The sequence below is a fragment of the Rhincodon typus genome, chromosome 10 (genome assembly GCF_021869965.1).
Source record: "Rhincodon typus isolate 14 chromosome 10, sRhiTyp1.1, whole genome shotgun sequence".
In the NCBI taxonomy this organism is placed as follows: Eukaryota; Metazoa; Chordata; class Chondrichthyes; order Orectolobiformes; family Rhincodontidae; genus Rhincodon; species Rhincodon typus.
Window position 1 is genome coordinate 42,307,552 of NC_063341.1, and position 24,233 is coordinate 42,331,784.

The 24,233-nt window shown below is 42.2% G+C and overlaps 1 protein-coding gene across 1 annotated transcript in view; it reads right to left on the minus strand.

Annotated features, from left to right (window-relative positions):
* The window catches only part of agbl4 (AGBL carboxypeptidase 4), a 690,087-nt gene that overhangs the window by 616,231 nt on the left and 49,623 nt on the right, over positions 1-24,233 (minus strand). The window contains exon 3 of the mRNA XM_048602285.1: positions 13,012-13,136. Within this exon, the coding sequence (XP_048458242.1) occupies positions 13,012-13,136 (125 nt within the window). The remainder of the gene's footprint in view (positions 1-13,011; positions 13,137-24,233) is intronic.

Consider the following 24,233-nt stretch of genomic DNA (forward strand, 5'->3'; position numbering starts at 1 on the left):
TCGATATAGATAACAAACAGCAATGGGCCCAACACCGACCCCTGAGGCACAAGTCTCCAGTCCAACAAGCATCCTTCCACTATTACTCTCTGCTTCCTACCATCAAGTCAATTGTGTATCCAATTTGCCACCTCTCCCCAGATTCCATGCGATCTAATCTTCCGTAGCAGCCTACCATGTGGAACCTTACCAAAGGCCTTACTGAAATTCATATAGACCAGGTCTACCACCCTGTCCTCATCAACCTTCAAAAGAATTCTAATAAATTTGTGAGACATGATCTCCCATGCACAAAGCCATACTGACTATTCCTAATCAAACCCTGTCTTTCCGAATGCGTGTGTATGTGTATCTTATCCCTCGGAATCTTCTCAAGTAACTTAACTACCACGGACATCAGGCTTACTGGACTATAATTCCCAGGTTTTTCTTTTCAGCCCTTCTTGAATAACGGCACAATATTCGCTACCCTCCATTCTTCCGGGACTTCACCCATGGCTAACGATGATGCAAATATATCAGCCAGGGCACCCATAATTTCTTCTCTGGCCTCTTGCAGGGTTCTTGGATATATCTGGTCAGGACCAGGAGATTTATCCACCTTCATACATTCTAATATTTCCAACACCTCCTCTACTGTGATGTGTAGTGAACCCAAGATATCGCCACTAACTTCCCCACTTCCTAAGTCTTCATGTCTTTCTCCATGGTAAACATAGAAGAGAAATATTCATTGAGAACCTCACCCATCTCCTGTGGTTCCACATATACATGTCCACTTTGGCTCTTGAGGGGTCCTATTCTCTCTCTCGTTATTCCTTTTCCTTTAATATACTTAAAGAACCTCTTTGGATTCACCCTAATATTCTCAGTCAAAGCTCTCTCATGAGCCTTTTCACCCTTCTGAGTTCCTTCTTCAGTAATAGTAACCTCCATTCCATCAAATTTAAAAAGGTCCAAAAGCCTGACTCCCAATCTTAAATACTGTTCTAATCCTATCAACAAAATTTGTTCCCAACTCCTAAGTGCCACCCCATAAAAATCATCCACATGCATCATAACAATGCTCAAATATTTTCCAACATGTTACCAATAAAAAATGGCGAGGTCTGCTTCCGGTTGGATGCAGCTTAACTTTAACAAAATGCCCTCATTGAGAAATACCAAATCCTGGAAGAATTATTCAAACCATCAGCACACATTCAATTTCCAAAGTCTTCCCCTTTTGTCTGATGCTTCCATTGGAAGTTGAATAAACACTTCCTTCTGAAGCTGATCACCCTGCTGGAAGTCTGTTTTTATATCTATTGAATTACACTTCCATGAAAAGGTGACTATAAATCGCCAAAACAAAAGTAACTGCAAATTACTTCTGCCATCACTTGAGGGAGGTGGGGGCGCAGTCTACTCTGATCTTGACCTATTAAGCTCTTCTCAAAGCTCGTGGCCATTACCAAGCTTTGGCCGTACAACTATTATCTGATTGAACCTTTTCTGATCCATCATGTGCTAATGTTAAGTTACTCCTATCCAGAACCTCTGAACATACCCCAAAGTCTCTGCAACATTTTAATTATTACTGTTTGTTTTACCATATAAATTTAATTTCCTAATCTGTTGACGGCTACAAAAACTATTGGTTGTGGAGACTTCTGTTTTTGTTGTTGTGTCAAGAAGGTTCTGTACTCTCCATCTCACTGTATTGCATATGAACTCTACTCACCCATTGAAGGTTTTCTGGATTACCATTGTTAGATTCTCTGTCCAACCAGTCAGAGGTGATTTTCACATTACATAACTTTTTCCTCAGCTGGGGATCAAAATGCAGAGTCCTTTCTGGAATATGAGCTTTCTTATTTGCATTTTCATATTACATTCTGCCAGACCATGGCCCTTTCCACTTGTCCGTATTTGTGAACATTCAACCAATTTTTATATTATGTTACCGGAATACCTGTTTGTTCCACCGTTGTAGCCTCCTTCCAATTGTCTGATCATTCTGCGCGTACACCACCTGAGAACTGACATTGCGTAGCTTATCTTGGATAAAGATTGCCTTATGTTGTTCATCATACTCAGTATAGCTACTGGCATCATGGGCATGCAATGCTCTTCATGCCTCATTTCTCTTGACAGATGCTGCCAGACCTGCTGAGTTTGTCCAGCAATTTCTGTTTTTGTTCATTATCTTGTACTGCATTTTCACTGCAATTGTAATTCATCTGGATTGTCCATGGGCTTTTACAGTTTGATTCCTATGTTGAATGACCACTGTTTTCACAAAATTTCCTATCACTTCCCCTGAGCCTTTCTACTTCCTATGTCCCTTCACAATGTAATCAACCAGTCTGCCAAAAATAAAATCCAACTCTTTCATGACAGACTCCAAATTCTTGCCAAAACTTCAAAATTGATAAAACCTGTGCTACGTGTATGTAATGCATTAAAGTGGGCAAAAAAATGAAACAAATAGTAGTTCCTTCTGGGATCAAAGTAATTTTGGATTTTTTTTCCCATGTACCAATTGGTACAGACTACTCGTCCAAACATTTGCAAATAATGTTTCACATGCACTATACACCTCGGAGCTTTTTAACAGTTTGCAGTTTGATTGATCTGTCAATATCTGAATCAATATCTCATCAATATTGCATGATTCCTCTCACATACACCATTGCTGAAGGAGTATTTCTGCAGCAGTTTTCTAGACTATAATACATAAATTTTGACGTATTTCAAAATTCATCATTTGCACATTCTCTTCTATTATTGGTTAGAAATTTTGTTGGAATTCCAAGTCTCATATCTATCCATTTTTTCCATGACCTTGTCTACTATGGTCTATCTATCCTTGATATTTTTCATGGTAAGAACAAGCTAAAATGGTATCTCATTGCCACATCTATAACGTGTCATAGAAAAATACCTCAAACTTTGTCCAATACGTTTAGGTCCATAGACTCTAAAAATTCCAGCCAGTGGAACATTTACAACCATACATGCTGATATCTTCTATTATTTGATATAGATGTCACAGAGACATGCTATGGACCAGACCAAACCCACTAAAAATATTCAGAAGATAGTCTAGACCCTAACTTTTTCTTATTTTAAAGGTAAGTGCTAGGCGTTGCTTTCCAGATGCAATTCGATTGGTCAAACTACCAGCTTTGAAGCAAAGCACGTTTTATTCATACAATATAGTTAAAATACAACAAAAGAAAGAACAGACTGGAATAACTTAGCTCTATTGGAAAACTTTTTACTACCAAACAGTAACTGTTCCAATATAGTAACATCCTATAAATACACCCTTGGCAAAAGGCAAGTTCAAAAAAATAGATTATCTCACAGGCAATTCTCCAGTTCAGGAGGAAAACATCAAGAGAAAACTCAGGGAGAATAGCAGGAGGAGCAACAACTGCTATTGTAAACTAAAACCAAAACCAGAAGTCCTGGTTCTGTGGGAGCTTACCCCACCCATTCAGACTGCTTCTATTATTCCTACTTAAAATAAAATCCAAGGACTCACAAACTGTTTACTCTAAAAGTTTTAAGTAGACTGCTCAGCACTTCTCTCTCAACCTTTCTTAGTTAAAAAAAACCCAGGACAAAATACATCTCTTAAAACCATAGTAACATCTCTTAAAACCATAGTAACTTGCTCAAGAAGAGTTTCATATTCCTTATTGACTCCTCCAGCATCATTCAGCAGAATCCAATATTTGTGGCAAAATGTGCGCAAATTGTCTATGTAGCTTCCAAACAACTTAAAACACTAATCCTTAGAAATCATAGAATCCCTACAATGTGGAAGCAGGCCATTCAGTCCATCGAGTCCACACCAATCTTCCCATCCAGGCCCACTGCCCTATAACCCTGCATGTCCCATGGCTAATCCACCTAATTTGCACATCTTTGAACTGTGGGAGGAAACCAGAGCACTCAGAGCAAACCCCACACAGACAATTGACTGATTTTGGAATCAAACCCAGGTGCCTGGCACTGTGAAGCAGCATTGCTAACCACTGAGCCATTGTGCCACTTCTCAAACTTAGAAAGGAAACACTTGTTTTCCTCAGTGGTATGAAATAATGTAATGAATCAGTGAAATGTAAATCCATAGCTTTCACAAGCACAAGTTTTTTGCCATTTTCCACATTTAGTAAAATCTTTGCTTTATTAAAATAAGAACTTGGTCAACAATAATATATCTCACTAGAGATGAAATCAGTGCTGATGCGCTATTTTGCATGGGATAACTATTATGTTTGAAGACATCAGTGCGTTATCATTGCCAATTGCAAAGAAGGTGGAGCTTTCTTACTCTTTAAATTGATGCCTATCTTTTTTGTCAAGAGGTTTAAAGTAGCAGTTATTGTAATCTGACCCATACACTATAAAGGTACAACTCCTATCCAATATTGCACAATTGAACAAATCAACAGCCAAGATGTGCATCACCCAACTTGGACGTCCAGTAACCTAAACATTTCCTTCATACAGTTTATTTTCAACATCAGAAGTTTCGTATCATGCATTACTACAAAGCTTTGATTTCTGCTCTTCAGAAAATTATAATGACATTTGAACTCTAATGGAAACACCAATTAACAATTCCTCATGCATTCCTTGGATCAATGCCTCTACTGTTACTGTCTCAGTCCTGCCTGTTACCTTGTTCTTAAGAACACCTACCAGCAATGCCAACTTTGTACTGTTCCCTGCATCTAATCCCAAGGCAGTCTTGAAATTCACCAATCATGGAGATCTCCACTTATTGCATTACTGCAGGGTTGCCTTCATATCATGATGATAGCTGGAAATGATTATGTTGCTAAAAGACAATAGGGCAGCAGTTATTTGCTCTAAAAGAGAATACATTCCCATTGGTACCTGAAGTCTGTGTCTGTGAGGTCTCTGCACAACCAACTAACTTGAACGCAAGCGCAGACTCGGGAATCTCTGACACACTTTGTAGCCTTCTACATTAGTCCGCAGAATATAAACCACAGAGAGACTCAGGTTCTTGTCGAGACAAGCCTTGAAGTTTATTTGCAATACTAACAAGTTAAATAACAACAATCTCAGAGATTTACACACACAGTATAGATTCTGTGCTTAATGATGTTACTGTACATTGCAGAGTCATAGCTGACTGAAGACATTACACTGACTCCATTACATAGACAGAATAACTGAAGGCAAAACACGTATCTTTATACCAGATTGTCGCATGTCATGATGTCATGTAACCACCTGAAATGATAAAATGCCTGAATGGTCTGGAATCTATGCTGTAACACATCTCCCTTCCCCATTTAAAGAATGGGAAACCTTTTCCAGTAACTTGCACAATATACACAGAGATAAAAACCAAAAGAACAGCAAATGCTCTAAAGTAAGAAACAAAAACAGAAACTGCTGGAAAAGCTCAGCAGGTCTGGCAGCATCTGTGGAGAGAAATCAGAGTTAGAACTCAGATGCATACAGATATTTTGACTCTATTCATTCAGATGACCCTTTGCTGGATACACTATATGACAGATTTAGTCTTTTATATAGTTATCATGACTTAGTAGGAGGCAAATCATCAACTTGACTCTGCGCTGGCATTTCATCTCGACCCAACTCCACTTTCTTGCCCATAACCCTTTAACCCATTGCAAATAAAAAATATCTGCCTCGATGGTCCTAAAATTTATTCACTGCCCAAGCAGCCACCGGACTTTGGGGTAGTGAATTCTACAGATTCAAGATCCTTTGAGAGAAATAATTTGGTTTAAACCTGTCACTTTTTAATGCTAAAATTATGACATCTCATTTTGGATGGTCCCAGAAAGGGAAATATCCATTCTATGTCTATTTTGTCAATCCCCTTTAGCGTCTTATTTCCCTAAATTGCGTCTTCTCATCCTTCTAAACTCTAGCAAGTATAAGCTTAAACTGCTCAATATCTCCTCATAAGACAAACATTTCACGTTTGGAATTAATCTAGCAAACTGGTGTCCTTGAACATGGAAAGTGTCAGTCACAATCTTGTTCCAAAATTCACAAGGAATGTCAGAAGGAAGACTGAATCCCTCAGTTTTTGAGGTTGATGAAAATAGTATGTATGACAGAACTGGATTCATTGATCGACATCCTCATTAATGCTCGACCAATATATGAATTCACACTCTAACTCTGTGGTTTTCTCTGTGGCCAGTTACGTAGTCTAACATGTATTAGTGTAGACCTTGCAGAATTATGACTTGTTTGCTTTAGATGATTACATTCTCAGAGGAAACTGGTCCATATCTGAATGAACAAGCAAGCTCAAGGATTTGTTGGATACCTTGGAACCACTTGTTAATGATCTTCTCGAGCAGTTGAGCTGCTCATCATCTGACCTAGCTTGTTGAATCTGCTCTGCTTTGCTGTGACAAAGATGTATGAGATTGATGCTGTGGCCTGGAATCCTTGATGCTACAACCAATGGATTTGTTACCTGTGGATTGTAATAATATGTTTTTTTGCATACTGGAAGACCAAGAACAGGAGGTCCATCAACAATGTTGCAAATTTCAAGTGCCCATTCCAAGGAATCTTAATGGCATTTAAGATAGATGATGTCAATACATGAAATATGTGGACTACACCAAATTGTGCCACTTTCTAGAGTATGTCCCATATAAAATACATAAATGGGTGATAGCTGCATTAGCACCAGTGTTGATTTAGCAATAATGTTGATATAGTAGATGATCTCCATTCCTTTTGTGATCTCCATTCCTTTTGTGATCTCCATTCCACTTGAATGGTGGTTAGGCTTCAGTGCTCTGATGGTGTCCATGTGGTGTGCGACGTTTGTCACATGCACTGTCTGACTGGGGTCTGTGAGCTGTGATTACATCTTGGATTTTTTTGACATGCTTGCATGCCATGTACAGAACTTTGGAAGCTTTTTTGATATTGCTCCTTGGTTAGCTCTTCTTCACATGTTTCTATGGAATCTTGTGTTGAACTTACGATTTCTCTGAATGATCGGATTTCTTCTTAGCATAAGATCATAGCTTGAACATGTCCCTACATTGATGGATGAATGTTAGCAAAAAGACTTTCCAGAACTCTCATGCTGCTGTCAGATTTTCAGCCTTTAGCATCCACTTACTGCCACTAACTAGATGTCACAAATAGCTTTTGGTTCCCAAAACTACCATCATGTTGTGTTTTGCGATCTTCTATATATTAGTCTGGATAACATGTAACACGGGGAATTCTTGGTGAGACGGATGTCTTGAGGTTAATTTATAGCTCTATTTGCTTAGCTAAAATATCACAGACTTACACCTGTAACTGCCTTAAAAGGTACAGTGCCTGTGGCATCTATGCCATAATACAATAACTCTTATAAACCTTTTATAAATCCCTTATACACCTATAAAAGTTCATAATACACCCTTCTATGGACTGACTGTCCATTACCTTAAAGTTCCGACAAGTTGACCATGCTTCATAGGTTTCCAGTAGGCCATCTTCCCTGTAAATCTTATCATAAATTGAAACAGAAGAGCCAAACTCTCTTCAGTATCCAAGTAATTTACATCTAGTTCTGAAAATACAGTACTTCTAATCTTCCTGGAAGTCACGAAACCATAACATGCTTCTCTTAGGTAGCGAAGTAACCCAGGACAACATTTCAACCTCATTTCTTCCACTGCCCATACACTTCAAACAAAAATAGTGAATAATCATACTTTGAGAATTTGCAATATGATTCAGTCTTTTCTTCTGAAGGGCCTCCAAGAGTAATCTTTTCTCAGAAAGAAAATTCCTTGTGTAGCTTCAAACCTGAACAGACCTCTGCCACTGTGTTAAACTAGTAAATATCCATCCTGTAAAGTAGGAAGCAGGAGCCAGTTTGTCTGCCACAATTCTTTATTCATATTCTACAACCTAGTAAAAAAATGTAGAATACTCTATTCTTCGACAGATCATTCCTTCACTCCTGGGAATTTTTTTGAAATTTTAATCACTGGTTCAGACCTGTTGGGATGAGTCTTGAACCCATGCCTTCTGGCCCAGAGATAGGAACACAACACTGGGTTACAAAACTACTGGGAAACCAATTGTTTTTTTGAAAGACCACTACCAAATCACTTACTCTGCCAATTAAACAAAGAGCAAATTACAAAAGTAAGAAACAAAAAGGTGGGGTAAACAGGTGAGGCAAATAAATCAAGACGGTATTAGAGGCAGAGACAATGCACTCCAGCCCTCAAAGTATTTACCTCTCAATGCTTCAAAAGGTGCTGGTGGACACCGCTTGCACCATCACCAAGGACACCTGGGTATGAACATAACTGTGGAAGACAGGCAAGCAGAGGGTAGGCAAAGGCCTAGTGGTATTATTGCTAGACTATTAATCAAGAAACCCAGTTGATGTTTTGGGGACCCGGGTTCCACCACGGCGGATGGTGGAATTGGAATTTTTTTAAAAAGTCTGGAATTAAGAATCTTCTGATCACCATGAAATCATTGCCAATTGTTGGAAAAACCCATCTGGTTCACTAATGTCCTTCAGGGGAGGAAATCTGCCACTCTCACCTGGTCTGGCCTACATGTGACTCCAGACCCATAGCAATGTGGTTGACTCTCAACTGTCCTCTGAAATTGCCTAGCAAGCCACTCAGTTGTACCAATTGCTACAAAGATTCAAAGAAATGAAATTGGACGGATCACCCGGCATCGACCCTGGCACCGGAAAAGACAACAGCAGAAACAGCCCTGTCGACATGCAAAGTTCTCCTCACTAACATCTGGGTTTTAGTGCCAAAATTGGGAGAGTTGACTCACAGACTAGTCAAGCAACAGCCTGACATAGTCATACGCACGGAATCATACCTTACAAACAATGTCCCAGACACGACCATCACCATCCTGGATATGTCTCACCGGCAGGACAGACCCAGCAGAGGGGACGGCACTGTAGTATGCAGTCGGGAGGGAGTTGCTCTAGGAGCCCTCAATATTGATTCCGGATCCCATGAAGTCTCATGGCTTCAAGTTAAACACGGGCAAGGAAACCTCCTGCTGATTACCACATACCGTCCTCCCTCAGCTGATGAATCAGTATTCCTCAATCTTGACCAACACTTGGAGGAAGCACTAAGGATGGCAAGGGCACAAAATATACTCTGGGTGGAGGATTTCAATGTCCACCAGCAACAGTGGCTCAGCAGCAGTACTACTGATCGAGCTGGTCGGGTCCTAAAGGACATTGCTGCTAGACTGGGTTTGCAGCAGGTGGTGAGGGAACCAACAAGAAGGAAAAACATACTTGGCCTTATCCTTACCAATCTGCCTGCTGTAGTTGCATCTGTCTGTGACAGTATCGGTAAGAGTGACCATCGCACAGTCCTTGGGTAGACGAAGTCCCGCCTTCACATTGAAAACAACCTCCATCATGTTGTATGGCACTATCACCGTGCTAAATGGGACAGACTTCGCACAGATCTCGCAACTCAAGACTAGGCATCCATGAGGTGCTGTGGGCCATCAGCAGCAGCAGAATTGTACTCCAACACAATCTGTAACCTCATGGCCCAGCATATCCCCCACCCAACCATTACCATCAAGCAAGGGGATCAACCCTGGTTCAATGAAGAGTGCAGGAGGCATGCCAGGAGCAGCACCAGGCATACCTGAAGATGAGGTATCAACCTGGTGAAGCCACCAAACAGGACTACTTGCACGCCAAACAGCAAAAGCAGCAAGTGATAAACAGAGCTAAGCGATCCCACAACCAACAGATCAGATCTAAGCTCTGCAGCCCTGCCACATCCAGTCCTGAATGGTGGTGAACAATTAAACAACTCACTGGAGGAGGAGGCTCCACAAATATCCCCATCCTCAATGATGGAAGAGCCCAGTACATCAGTGCAAAAGATAAGGCTGAAGCATTCGCAGCAATCTTCAGCCAGAAGTGCCGAGTGGACGATCCATCTCTGCCTCCTCCAGTGGTCCCCAGCATTACAGATACCAGTCTTCAGCCAATTCGAATCACTCCACGTGATAGCAAGAAACAGTTGGAGACACTGGATACTGCAAAGGCTACCGGCCCTGACAACATTCCAGCAATAGTAATGAAGACTTGTGCTCCAGAACTTGCCGCTCCCCTAGCCAAGCTGTTCCAGTATGGTTACAACACTGGTATCTACTGACAATGCGGAAAGTTGCCCAAGTATGTCCTGTACATAAAAAGCGGGACAAATCCCCAAACCGGCCAATTACTACCCCATCAGTCTCTTCTCAATCATCAGTAAAGTGATGGAAGGCGTCATCAACAGTGCTATCAAGCAGCACCTGCTCAGAAATAACCTGCTCAGTGACGCCCAGTTTGGGTTCCGTCAGGGCCACTCAGCTGCTGACCTCATTACAGCCTTGTTCCAAACATGGTCAAAAGAGTTAAATTCCAGAGGTGAGGTGGGAGTGACAGCCCTTGATATTAAGGCTGCATTCAACTGAGTGTGGCATCAAGGAGCCCTAGCAAAACTGGAATCAATGGGTATCGGGGGAAAACGCTCTGGTGGTTGGAGTCATACCTGACTCATAGGACGATGGTTGTGGTTGTGGTTGTGGGAGGTTAATCATCTCTACAGGAGTTCAGGTTAGTGTCCTAGGCCCAACCATCTTCAGCTGCTTCATCAATGACCTTCCCTCCATCATAAGGTCAGAGGTGGGGATGTTTGCCGATGATTGCACAATGTTCAGCACCATTTGTGACTCCTCAGATACTGAAGCAGTCCATGTTCACGTGCAACAAGATCTGGACAATATCGAGGCTTGGGCTGACAAGTGGCAAGTGACATTCCCACAATGCCATGCTACGACCATCACCAATAAGAGACAATCTAACCACCGCCCCTTGACATTCAATGGTGTTACCATCACTGAATCCCCCACTATCAACATCTTGGGGGTTACCATTGACCAGAAACTCAATTGGACTCATCACATAAACACAGTGGCTACAAGAGCAGGCCAGAAGTTGGGAATACTGCAGTGAGTAACTCATCTCCTGACTCCTCAAAGCCTATCCACCATCTACAAGGCAGAAGTCAGGAGTGTGATGGAATAATCCCCACTTGCCTGGATGAGTGCAGCCCCAACAACACTCAAGAAGCTTGACACCATCCAGGACAAAGCAGCCTGCATGATTGAAACTACACCCACAAGCATTCACTCCCTCCCTCCACCACTGACACTCAGTAGCAGTAGTGTGTACTATCTACAAGATGCACTGCAGAAATTCACCAAAGATCCTCAGACAGCACCTTCCAAACCCATGACCACTTTCATCTAGAAGGACAAGGGCAGCAGATATATGGGAACTCCACCACCTCCAAGTTCCTTTCCAAGTCACACACCATCCTGACTTGGAAATATATTGCCATTCCTTCACTGTCGCTGGGTCAAAATCCTGGAATTCCCTCCCCAATAGCATTGTGGGTCAACCCGCTGCAGGAGGAATGCAGCAGTTCAAGAAGGAGCTCACCACCACCTTCTCAAGGCAACTAGGGATGGGCAAGAAATGCTGGCCAGCCAGCGACACCCACATCCCACGAAATGAATAGAAAAAAAAAGAATTACAACATGTCCACGCCTGCTGTCTCACTGAGAAACTTGTTTTTTTTCCCCCCACTTAGAACTTCCCACTACCAAATTACCCAATTAACTATTTAACAAATAAAAATTACAAGTAGTGACCACCAGGGCACAACAATAAAAACAAAAATGAAAAAGGCAGGGACAATAAGTGAGAAAGCTAACTCAAAATAAGCGAGGGTGATAACCCCCTCGAAGTGGAGGAAAAACTTTCTTATATAAATTCACCACCAAATGTGAAGCTTTTTATTTATTTTTTATATACAAGTAGTAAACTTAAAGGCACATTCCAATTGTTAGCACCTGTTCGTAATCATAGAACATGCCCTTATCCATGCTTAATGGGTCCTCTTGTGGTGCAGTGATAATTTACCTATCCTTGGGCTGAAAGGTCCAGGTTCAAGTCTCACCTGTTCTAGAGTTGTGTAATAACATCCCTGAACAGTGTGATTAGAGAAACAAGTTATATAACAATAAAAAAACTTCTGCATAATGCAATAATCATTTGCAACACTTTGAAACAACTACCTGATCGTGTGACTGGCCACCCCTTTTTACATGGGCTAAAGGTACCTAGGCTGGTTTTGTACCACACAGCTCAAGATATGTGATCTTTTAATTCCACACCCCCAACACACATTGTCCATCTATTGACAAATCACCTCAAACAGTTGCCTGAAACGTGCAGTAAAGCCCCAAGTGAGAGACTGTTGTAGCTTTAGCTGTGGCACCTCGCGCATGCCTTTAGTGGTTTGGCTCATCCTGTTTTGATCAGAGCACAAAATAAAAAAAAGCTATGTAAAATATCCTCTACCATGTCATGAGCAATGTCTATTAATTTTCATTACTAATACTGTTTCAATGCCACAGTGTGAACTTAATCAACCACAAAAAGAATTAGAATAAATGGACATTACCCTCAGACAAAACTTTATAACAATCCAACAAAAGTTATGAAATATGTTTCTACCATCATGCATATCTAGAATGCCACATCATTCAGTAATGCATCATAGTCAGGCATCATGCAGCAATATACTAGTCCACATGATCTGATCTGTGAAATACATCAGAAGCAGTTTGTGTCCAAAAGCATAATTATTTTGAACTTCTGCTAACTATAAGACAGATCAGATCTGTCACTGTTCAATAATAGTGAGCAACATAATATTATCCTAAAACTGAAATCAACTGTACAGATTATTGACCTCCCAAAAGCTCAAGAAAAACATTCTGAAAATCTTAATAGTTTCAACTGTTGCTTATATTCTAAAACAAGCAGATTTTAGCTTTGATTGAGTGTTTTGAACCAAGCACAGAACAATAATGCTGATTCTGAGGATTTAACAATTAAGTACTTACCTGATATTCCTTCATATTTTCCACAGTAAAGTCAAACCAGACTCTAAAACGAGGATTGCATGTATCTGGTCTGATAAACAGATCGTATTCAAATTCTGAGATGTAGTCAACACGACCTAGATTTCCTGTTAAAAAAAAAACCCATACTCATTGTTCTGACTTTCTGTTAATACAATAATAATTTGTTTATAACACATTTAACATTGTAATGCATCCTCAAGCACATCAAATAGGCACTATACAAGTCTGACATTAAGCCACAAAACTGAAATATTAGGTCAATTGCCTAAATATTTTTCTTCAATTCATTCATGAGTGTGGGATAGCTGACCAGATCAGCTTTTCTTGCACTTGAGAAGGTGGTTCGAGTCACCTTTCTAAAGTCCATTTAGTGTAGGTGTACTAACAATGCTGTTAAAGAGGAGTTCCTGAATTTCATTTAGCACTAATTGTAACAGCAGCGATATAGTTACAAGTCAGGACAGCATGTGATGTGTAAGGGTAACTAACAGGTTGATGGTGTTCCTGTGTGTGCCTGCTACCCTAGTTCTTCTAGGTGGTGGAGGTCATGAATTTGTACGGTCCTGACAAATGAGCATTGATGAGTTAATGCTGTGTATCTTGTAGATTGTACATAATGCTACCATAGTGTGTCAGTGGTACAGAGAATGAATGTTTAAAATGGTGGATGGAGTACTGATCAAGTGAATTCATTTGTTCTGGATAGTGCCAAAGCACATGAGTGTCCATGGATCTGCATTAATTCCAGCAAGTGGCTCAGACTGCTGAGTTTCGCTTTGTAGATAACTTAAGTAATGCTGATAAAAGACACAATTTGTCAAAGTATTTCTTCTTACACTCATCTAGACAATTCTCGAGAAATACCAACGTAAAGTGAAAAACAGGGCTAGGCAGTTAACTACCAGTCATCATCTAACTGGTGCATTCTCCAAGGCACACCTCTACCAGAGTCCACTTGCCAATCAGCGCTCTTTTCATGCAGTATAAATGCTGCTTTGCCCTTTACATTTATATTTCTTGGAAACTGTCCTAATGGGTACAAGATGAAAAGTTTCAACATAATTTTTTCCCAGCAAAACCCAAGTCTGTACTACTAAATGAACAATTCATAGGTAAGTGGACAGGCTTTGAGAAGTCAGATGATTTTCTCAATGCAGAATCTGATCTGCTGTAGTAACCACAATATTAATACAGCTTGTCCAGTTAAGTTTCTGGTCAATGGTAACTTCTCAGATGTTGATGATGGAGAACTTAGATATGGAATGCTGGTGAACATCAAGGGGAAAAGCTCAGATTCCTTCCCATTGCAGATCATCATTACCTAGCACTTGTGTAGCACGAATATCATTTGCCACTTATTAGTCCAAGCCTAAATGCTATCCAGATTATGTTGCATGCAGGCATAGACAGCTTCAGTTTATGAGTTGTAACAAGGGTTGCCAATTTAAACGTATTCCTGAAGGTTTCATCATATTAATTGCCCTGGGCTCCAGCAAACAGCCAGCTGACAGATCCTTGTTACATGCCACCTTTCTACAGGGCACATTATCCAACAGGATGTTACTTAATCGTCGGCCAAACAGCCTGTTTTGTTCATTTTTCAACATTTTAATAGCAAGTATAAAGGAAGGTCCAAAGAAAATGGTAAAAAAAAAGTGCACAATCTTTTTAAATGTCCCTATGGCTTTTCTCGAGAAATGTAGACTGCAGTGTTCTGGAGATTCAATTTCTGGAGGTTTCAGGCCTATCTAGATGGTTGGCAACATAAGAACATAAGAACTAGGAGCAGGTGTAGGCCATCTGGACCCTCGAGCCTGCCCCGCCATTTAATAAGATCATGGCTGATCATTTTGACACTCCGCTCCACTTACCCGCCTGTACACCATATCCCTTAATTCCTTTACTGTTCAAAAATTTATCTAGCCTTGCCTTAAACACATACAGCGAGGCAGCTTCAACCGCTTCACTGGGCAGGGAATTCCACAGATTCACAACCCTTTGGGTGAAGAAGTTCCTCTGGACCTCAGTCCTACATCTGCTTCCCTTTATTTTGAGGCTATGCTACCTAGTCCTAGTTTCACCTGCTAGTGGAAACAATCTCCCTGCCTCCACCTTGTCTGTTCCCTTCATAATCTTCTATGTTTCCATAAGATCTCCCTCATTCTTCTAAATTTCAATGAGTATAAGCCCAGTCTACTCAGTCTCTCCTCATAATCCAACCCTCTCAACTCTGGAATCAACCAAGTGAATCTCCTCTGCACCCCCTCCAGTGCTAGCATATCCCTTCTCAAGTAAGGAGACCAAAACTGCACACAATACTCCAGGTGTGGCCTCACCAGGACCCTATACAGCTGCAGCATAGCCTCCCTGTTTTTAAACTCCATCCATCTAGCAATGACAGACAAAATTCCATTTGCCTTTTTAATTACCTGCTGCACCTGCAATCCTACTTTTAGCGATTCATGCACAAGGACACCCAAGTCCCTCTGCACAGCAGAGTGCTGCAATTTTTTACCATTTAAAACATAGTCCATTTTGCTGTTATTCCTACCAAAATGGATGACCTCACACTTATCAACATTGTACTCCATCTGCCAGACCTTTGCCCACTCACTTAGACTATCTATATCCCTCTGCAGGCTTTCAGTGTCTTCTGCACACTTTGCTCGACCACTCACCTTAGTGTCATCTGCAAATTTTGACACACCACACTTGGTCCCCAACTCCAAATCATCAATGTAAATTGTAAACACTTGCGGTCCCAACACTGATCCCTGAGGCACACCACTAGCCACTGACCGCTAACCAGAAAAACACCCATTTACCCCTACTCTTCGCTTACGACTAGTCAACCAATCCTCTATCCATGCCAATACATTACCTGTAATACCGTGCGACTTTATCTTATGTAGCATGCCTTTGGAGTGGCACCTTGTCAAATGCCTTCAGGAAATCCAGATACACAACATCCACAGGTTCCCCATTGTCCACCATGCAAGTAATGTCCTCAAAGAATTTCACCAAATTAGTTAAACATGATCTACCTTCATGAATGCATGCTGGGTGTTCCCTATGGGAGAATTTATATCCAAATATCTTGCTATTTCTTCCTTAATGATAGATTCAAGCATTTTCCCCAGTACCGAAGTTAAGCTAACTGGCCTATAGTTACCTGCTTTTTGTCTACTTCCTTTTTTAAACAGTGGTGTCACACTGGCTGTTTTCCAATCTGCGGGAACGACCCCAGAGTCCAGTGAATTTTGGTAAATAATTACTAGTGCATTTGCTATTTCCCCCATCACCTCTTTTAGTACCCTGGGATGCATTTCATCAGGGTCAGGAAACGTGTCTACCTTTAGCCCCATTAACTTGCCCAACACTGCCTCCTTAGTGATAATGATAGTTTCTAGGTCCTCACCTGCTATAACCTTCTTGCCATCAGTTTTCGGCATGTTATTTGTGTCTTCCACTGTGAAGACCAACACGAGAAAACTGTTTAATGCCTCGGCTATTTCCTCATTCCCAGTTATTAAATTGGCCTTCTCATCCTCTAAAGGACCAATGTTTACCTTCGCCACTCTTTTACAATTTACATATATTTATAGAAACTTTTGCTGCCTGCTTTTATATTCTGAGCTAGTTTACTCATAATCGATCTTACTTTTCTTTATAACTTTTTTGTGGCTTTCTGTTGGCCTTTAAAGATTTCCCAGTCTACCAGTTTCCCTCTAATCTTTGCTTTTTTGTATGTATTTTTGTTTTAATCTGATGCTTTCCTTTATTTCCTTAGACATCCATGGCTGACTATTTCTTTTCCTACAGTTCTTCTTTATCACTGGAATATACTTCTGCTGAGCACTGTGAAAAATCATTTTGAAAGTCCTCCACTGTTCCTCAATTGACCCACCATAAAGATTTTGCTGCAGGGCTGGATGAACACAGCAGGCCAAGCAGCATCATGGGAGCAGAAAGGCTGATGTTTCGGGCCGAGACCCTTCATCAGAAAAGGGGGAGGGGAAGGGGGTTTTGAAATAAATAGGGAGAGAGTGGGAGGCGGATAGAAGATGGATAGAGGAGAGGATAGGTGGAGAGGAAACAAACAGGTCGAAGAGGCGGGGATGGGGCCAGTAAAGGTGAGTGTAGGTGGGGAGTTAGGGAGGGGATAGGTCAGTCCAGGGAGGATGGACAGGTCAAGGGGGTGGGATGAGGTTAGTCGGTAGGAGATGGGGGTACGGCTTGAGGTGGGAGGAGGGGATAGGTGGGAGGAAGAACAGGTTAGGGAGGCGGGGACGAGCTGGACTGGTTTTGGGATGCGGTAGGGGGAGGGGAGATTTTGAAGCTTGTGAAATCCACATTGATACCATTGGGCTGCAGGGTTCCCAAGCGGAATATGAGTTGCTGTTCCTGCAACCTTCGGGTGGCATCGTTGTGGCACTGCAGGGGGCCCAGGATGGACATGTCGTCTGAGGAATGGGAGGGGGAGTTGAAATGGTTTCCACATCAAGCAGATGTTCACCTGCACATCTGCCAATGTGGTATACTGCATCCACTGTACCCGGTGTGGCTTCCTCTACATCGGGGAAACCAAGCGGAGGCTCGGGGACCGCTTTGCAGAACACCTACGCTCTGTTCACAGTAAACAACTGCACCTCCCAGTCGCGAACCATTTCAACTCCCCCTCCCATTCCTCAGACGACATGTCCATCCTGGGCCTCCTGCAGTGCCACAACGATGCCACCCGAAGGTTGCAGGAACAGCAACTCATATTCCGCTTGGGAACCCTGCAGCCCAATGGTATCAATGTGGATTTCACAAGCTTCAAAATCTCCCCTCCCCCTACCGCATCCCAAAACCAGTCCAGCTCGTCCCCGCCTCCCTAACCTGTTCTTCCTCCCACCTATCCCCTCCTCCCATCTCAAGCCACACCCCCATCTCCTACCGACTAACCTCATCCCGCCCCCTTGACCTGTCCGTCCTCCCTGGACTGACCTATCCCCTCCCTAACTCCCCACCTACACTCACCTTTACTGGCCCCATCCCCGCCTCTTCGACCTGTTTGTTTCCTCTCCACCTATCCTCTCCTCTATCCATCTATCCGCCTCCCACTCTCTCCCTATTTATTTCAGAACCCCCTTCCCCTCCCCCTTTTCTGATGAAGGGTCTAGGCCCGAAACGTCAGCCTTTCTGCTCCTATGATGCTGCTTGGCCTGCTGTGTTCATCCAGCTCTGCACCTTGTTGTCTCGGATTCTCCAGCATCTGCAGTTCCTACTACCTCTGATAAAGTTTTTGCTCCCATTTTTCCTTAGCTAACTCCTCCCTCATCCCATCATAGTCTCCTTTGTTTAAGCACAGGACATTGGTACTGGATTTAACCTTCTCACGCTCCATCTGTATTTTAAATGCGACCATACTGTGATCGCTCCTCCCGAGAGGATCCCTAACTGTGAGATCATTAATTATTCCTGTCTCATTACACAGGACTAGATCTAGGATAGCTTGCTCCCTCATAGGTTCCATTACATATTGTTCAAGGAAATTATCGCGGATGCATTCTATGAACCCCTCCTCAAGGCTACCATGACCGACCTGGTTTGACCAATCGATATGTAGATTAAAATCCCCCATGATAATTGCTGTACCATTTTCACATGCATTTGCCATTTCTATGTTTATTGCCTGCCCCACCATGATGTCACCATTTGGTAGCCTATAGGCCACACCTATCAGTGACTTCTTCTCCCTGCTAGTCCTAATTTCCACCCAAATAGATTCAACCTTTTGTTCAGTAGAACCTATATCATCTCTCACTACTGTCCTGATATCATCCTTAAAAATCAGAGTGACACCACCTTCCTGTCTGTCCTTCCGAACAGTTTGACACCCCTGGATATTTAACTCCTAGTCATGACCATCCTTCAACCATGTCTCTGTAATGGCCACTAAATCATACCCATTTGCCATGATTTGAACCATCAACTCAACCATCTTGTTTCAAATGCTCCGAGCATTCAGATAAATGCATTTATGCCAGTTTTTGCACCTTCTTTTTGGGTCCTATCACCTCCATTACTAACAGCTCTTGAGTTCTCCTTCCCTTTAACATTTTTCCTAATTTTCAATGGAGTTGAAGCTTCCTCGTTACCTGCTAACCTGCTGCTTTGCCTTACATTAATTGTTATTCTCCCTCTACGCTCACTTCTCCCTTCCCCCCTACTTACTAGTTTAAAGTCCTATTGACCACCCTATTTACCCTTTTCGCCAGAACACTGGACCCGGCCCTGTTCAGGTGGAGTCCATCCCAGTGGTATAGATCCCTCCTGTCCCAAAACTGATGCCAGTGCCCCATGAAAAGGAAACCCACTTTCCCACACCACTCTTTTAGCCACATGTTTACTTCCCTGATCCTCGCCTCCCTATGCCAATTTGCATATGGCTCGGGCAGCAATCCAGAGATTATGACCCTTGAAGACCTGTTTTTTAATTTTGTTCCTAGCTTTTCATAATCCCAAAACAGGTCTTTTTTCCTCGTCCTGCCTATGTTGTTGGTACCAATTGGACCACAACAACTGGATCCTCCCCCTCCCTCTCTAGTATCCTCTCAAGCCGGTCAGAGATGTCTTGCACCCTGGCACCGGGCATGCAACACACCATGCGGGATTCTCCATCCTGCTTGCAAAGGATACTGTCTATCCCCCTGATGATGGAATCCCCTACAACTACAATCTGTCTTTTAGCTCCCCTCTCTTGAATGGCCTCCTGGACCATGGTGCCATGGTCAGTTGACTCATCCTTCCTGCAGCCCTGTTCCTTATCCATGCAGGGAGCAAGTGCCTCATACCTGTGGGACAATGTCAAGGGCTGCAGCTCCTGTGGTCCTGTCTGCAGGGTCCCTCTACCTGCCTCACTCACAGTCACACACTGCTGTCCCTGGCCGCTGATCGAATTAACATTCGTTAATACTAGGTGTGACTGCCTTCTGGAACACAGCATCCAGGTATCTCTCCCCCTCCCGGATGTGCCTCAGTGTTTGGAGTTCGGATTCCAACTTATCAATTTTGAGTCGGAGCTCCTCAAGCAGCCAACCTTGGCTGTAGCACTATTGAATCATCAGAGGTCATTCCTAATGTTGACCTTGCAGATGAAAAGTTTTTGATGTAGCCACTGAACATGGTTGGGCCGAGGACATTATCCTGAGGACCTTCAGCAATGATGTATACCACCTTTCTTTGCATTTGGTATTCTAGCCAGTGCAGCATTTTCTCCCAGTTTCTATTGACTTCTATTTTGCTAAGGTTCCTCGATTCCACACTTAGCTGCTACATCAATTTCAAGCGTGCTCATTCTCGTTTCACTACATTTATCTTCTTGACCAAGGTGACCACTTTTATAGAATGATATTGATTTGTGACAATGTTGTGACATGTACAGAGACACAGTACTGTTTTGTATGCTTGCTAGACAAATCAGACCTTACATAAGTACATCAGGATAATAGCGCAGAATGCAGAATATAGTTTTTCCAGGTGCAGAGAAAGATCAACTCTAAATAATAGAGATTCATTCATAATTCTGATAACAGCAGGGTAGAAGTTGTTCTTGAATCTGTTGACATGTGTATTCAAACTTTTGAATCTACTGTCCAATGGAAGAGGGTGGAAGACAGCAAAACAGTGGGAGGGGTCTTTGATTATGTTGGCTGCTTTCGCGAGACAGCAGGAAGTATCGACGGAGTCAATGGAAGGAACACTAGTTTGCTTGATTGGCTGGGCTACGTTCACAACTCTCTGTAATTTCTTGCAGTCTTGGGCACAGCAGTTGCCATACTGAGCTATGCTTCATCCGTATAGGATACTTTTTATGGTGCATCTGTAAAAATTGTTAAGTGTCATTGTGGACATGCCAAATTTCCTTCTGGAGGAAGTAGAGGCGATGGTGTGCTCTCATTCATAACTGTTGCATGACGTGGATGGACCAGGACAGATTGTTGGTAATATTTACTTCTAAGAACTTGAAGGTCTCAACCATCTCCACCTCAGCACCACTGATACAGACAGGGGCTTGTCCTCCATTCCGATTCCTGAAGTCGATGACCAGCTCCTTCATTTTGCTGACATTGAGGGAGAGATTGTTGTCTTTTCACTATGACACTCAACTCACTACCTCTTTCCTGTACTCTGTCTTGTTGTTGCTTTAGATCTGACCCGCTATGGTGGTGTCATTAGCAAATTTGTAAATGGAGTTGGAGCTGAATTTGGCAACACAGCTGAGAGTGCATAAGAAGTGCAGTAAGGGGCTGAGTACGCAGCCTTACAGAGCACAGGTATTAAGGATTATCGTGGAGGAGTTGTTAATGTCTGTCCTTACTGATTGCAGTCTGTGGGTCAGGAAGTTAAGGATCCAACTGCACGGGGGAGCAGGGTGTCAGACTTTGGAGATGAGGTTGGTGGGAACTATGGTGTTGAAGGTGGAGCTAAAAATCAATGAGAAGGAGTCTGATGTAGGAATCCTTATTATCCTGTTCCAGGGATGAGTGTAGGGCCGGGGAGATAGCATCTGCTGTGGAAATATTGTGATGGTAGGAGAATTGTAAAGGATCAAGGAAATCAGAGAGGCTGGAGTTGATGTACACCATTACTAACCTCTTGAAGCACTTCATAATTATCGATTTCAGAGCCACCGGACAAAATTCATTAAGGCACATTGCCTGTCTTTTCTTTGGCACTGGGATGATCGTGATCTTCTTGAAGCAGGTGTGCAACTCACATCAAAGTAAGGAGAGGTTAAAGATGTCTGTGAATACTCGCACCAGCTGATCCACACAGGATCTGAGTGCACAGCCGAGGACTCCATCCAGGCCAGTCGCCTTCCATGGGTTTACTCTCAAGAAGACCGATCTGAAGTCTGTGGCGGTGACATCTGTGAGTGAACCTGAGGCTGTTGGGGCAGGTGATGTCATTTCACTGACTTTCTGTTTAAAATGAGCATAGAATACATTTAGCTCATCGGGAGTGATGTATTGTTGTCAGTGAGTCTACTCAACTTCACTCTGTAGCCTGTTATATCGTGTAAGCCTTACCACAGTTGACATGTGTTTGTGTGGTTAGAATGGGACTCTAGTTTAATCCGGTATTGTCTCTTGGTGTCCCTGATGGCTTTACGAAGATTGTACCCAGACTTCCTGTACAGGTCACAGTCAACCAGCTTGAACGCCCCAGGCCTGGACTTCAGTAGGAAGTGGATCTTCAGGTTCATCCATGCTTTCCGGTTGGCAAACACTTGGATTGGGTTCTTTGGCACGCAATCGTCCAAACACTTACTGCTGAAGTCTGTGACAGTCGTGACATACTCATTTAGGTTGACTGCTGAGTTCGTGAATATGAACAAATCCACCAACTCTAAGCAGTCACGTGGGAATGTCATCATGTGCGAAAAAGATGTAGACAGCTGGAGAAGTTTAAGAAGTGAATGTTAGAACTTAGGGCCTTGGTGGCTGAAGACATGTTCTCCAAATGTAAAGCAATTAAAAGAGGGGATAACAAGGTGTAAAGCTGGATGAACACAGCAGGCCAAGCAACATCAGAGTAGGAAAGCTGACGTTTCAGGTCTGGACCCTTCTTCAGAAATCCAGACCCGAAATGTCAGCTTTCCTGCTCCTCTGATGCTGCTTGGCCTGCTGTGTTCATCCAGCTCTACACCTGGTTATCTCAGATTCTCCAGCATCGGCAGTTCCTACTATCTCTCTCAATTAAAGGAGGAGACCTCTTAAGGGACCAAAATTAGCAAAGTTCCTTGGAAGGTTCTGGTGCTCAAGGAGATTACAGAGATAAGCAGGGATGAATTCATAGAAGTTTCTAGAAACAACAAGAACTTTACAACTGAGGCAGTGTACATCAATGATGATGGGTGGAAGGGCTCAGTGCATGTTGGGGTAGCAGAGTTTTAGCTGATTATGAAAGATGGAACCTGGGTGGCCAAACAGGACTAATCAAGTCTAATAGTAACAAAGACATAAAAGAGGACTTCAACAGCAAATGTGCTGAAACAGGGACAGAACCAGGCAAAGTTACAGAAGTGGGAAAAGGTGATCGTAGTGAAGGTACAGAAATGTGAACAGAAGTTCATCTCTGGACAAATATGACAGAAGTTTGTGAAAAGTCTGATTCTACTTCAGATGATTTTCAGGTTAATGAAATTGTCATGGGTAACAGATGCAATGGCTTCAGTTTTCTCAATATTTAATTGAAAGTCATTTCTACACCACCAGAACTCAGGTGTCAGATAAGCAGTCTGACACTTTTGACAGTGAAAAAGTCATGAGAACTGGTGGGAGAGTTGAGTGCTATCAGCATTTATATTAATATATAAAAAATTTACTCTTGACCACACAAAAAAATGTGTGCAGTTCAATTCCATTCCAAAAGGTGCTTTCCCCTTTTCTGGTCAAAATCTGATAATATTCTGCTTATGATAAATTGAGCGATTCCATCAGATCCTGACATGATGTTTGATTTGAGTTTCCAGACTGCTTACATCTCGAAACTGAAACTGTTTTCTTCACTACGCAGAGTCATTGACGGCAGCATGTGGATAAGAAACAGTAGGAGGTTATGGATAGTTTGAGAGGGATGGTGGGAAACAGCAGATATAACAGTGCAGAAACGGGAATATAATAATCCTAATATAAAAAGATTACTTAAAATAAAATTATTTTACCATTTATATGGTGTGATGATGAGTACTTGACAAAAAAAATCATGTTCTCATAACAATCAAAACTGGAAAACTAACAGTTCAAAGTTTAAAAAAAAACATATTTAAGCTGAAAAGCATGCATTGAACTTATTTCCCAACGCAGTAATCAATACTTATGTCATAGAAAAGTAAATTCTACAAAATATGATCTGCCTCAATTGAGTATATTCCTGAAATGCTCTCCAATTAGAGGAACATAAATGAGGTAACAAAAGCTGTTCAATAAAGCTACCCCTTACAAATTAATTTCAATCTAGAGATAAGTAAACTATCTTGTTTTCAAATAGTTCAAGCACATCAAACGTATATTGCCATGAAAAGAGTTTTCAAATATAAATCTCAGATGTAGGCTTTGCTAGACAGCCCTAGCTGTTTTACTGGTCATCCCGAGTTACATAGAGACTCTTTACAATTATTCTTTTTGGCAAGTTAAGTCAACAGAATGTCC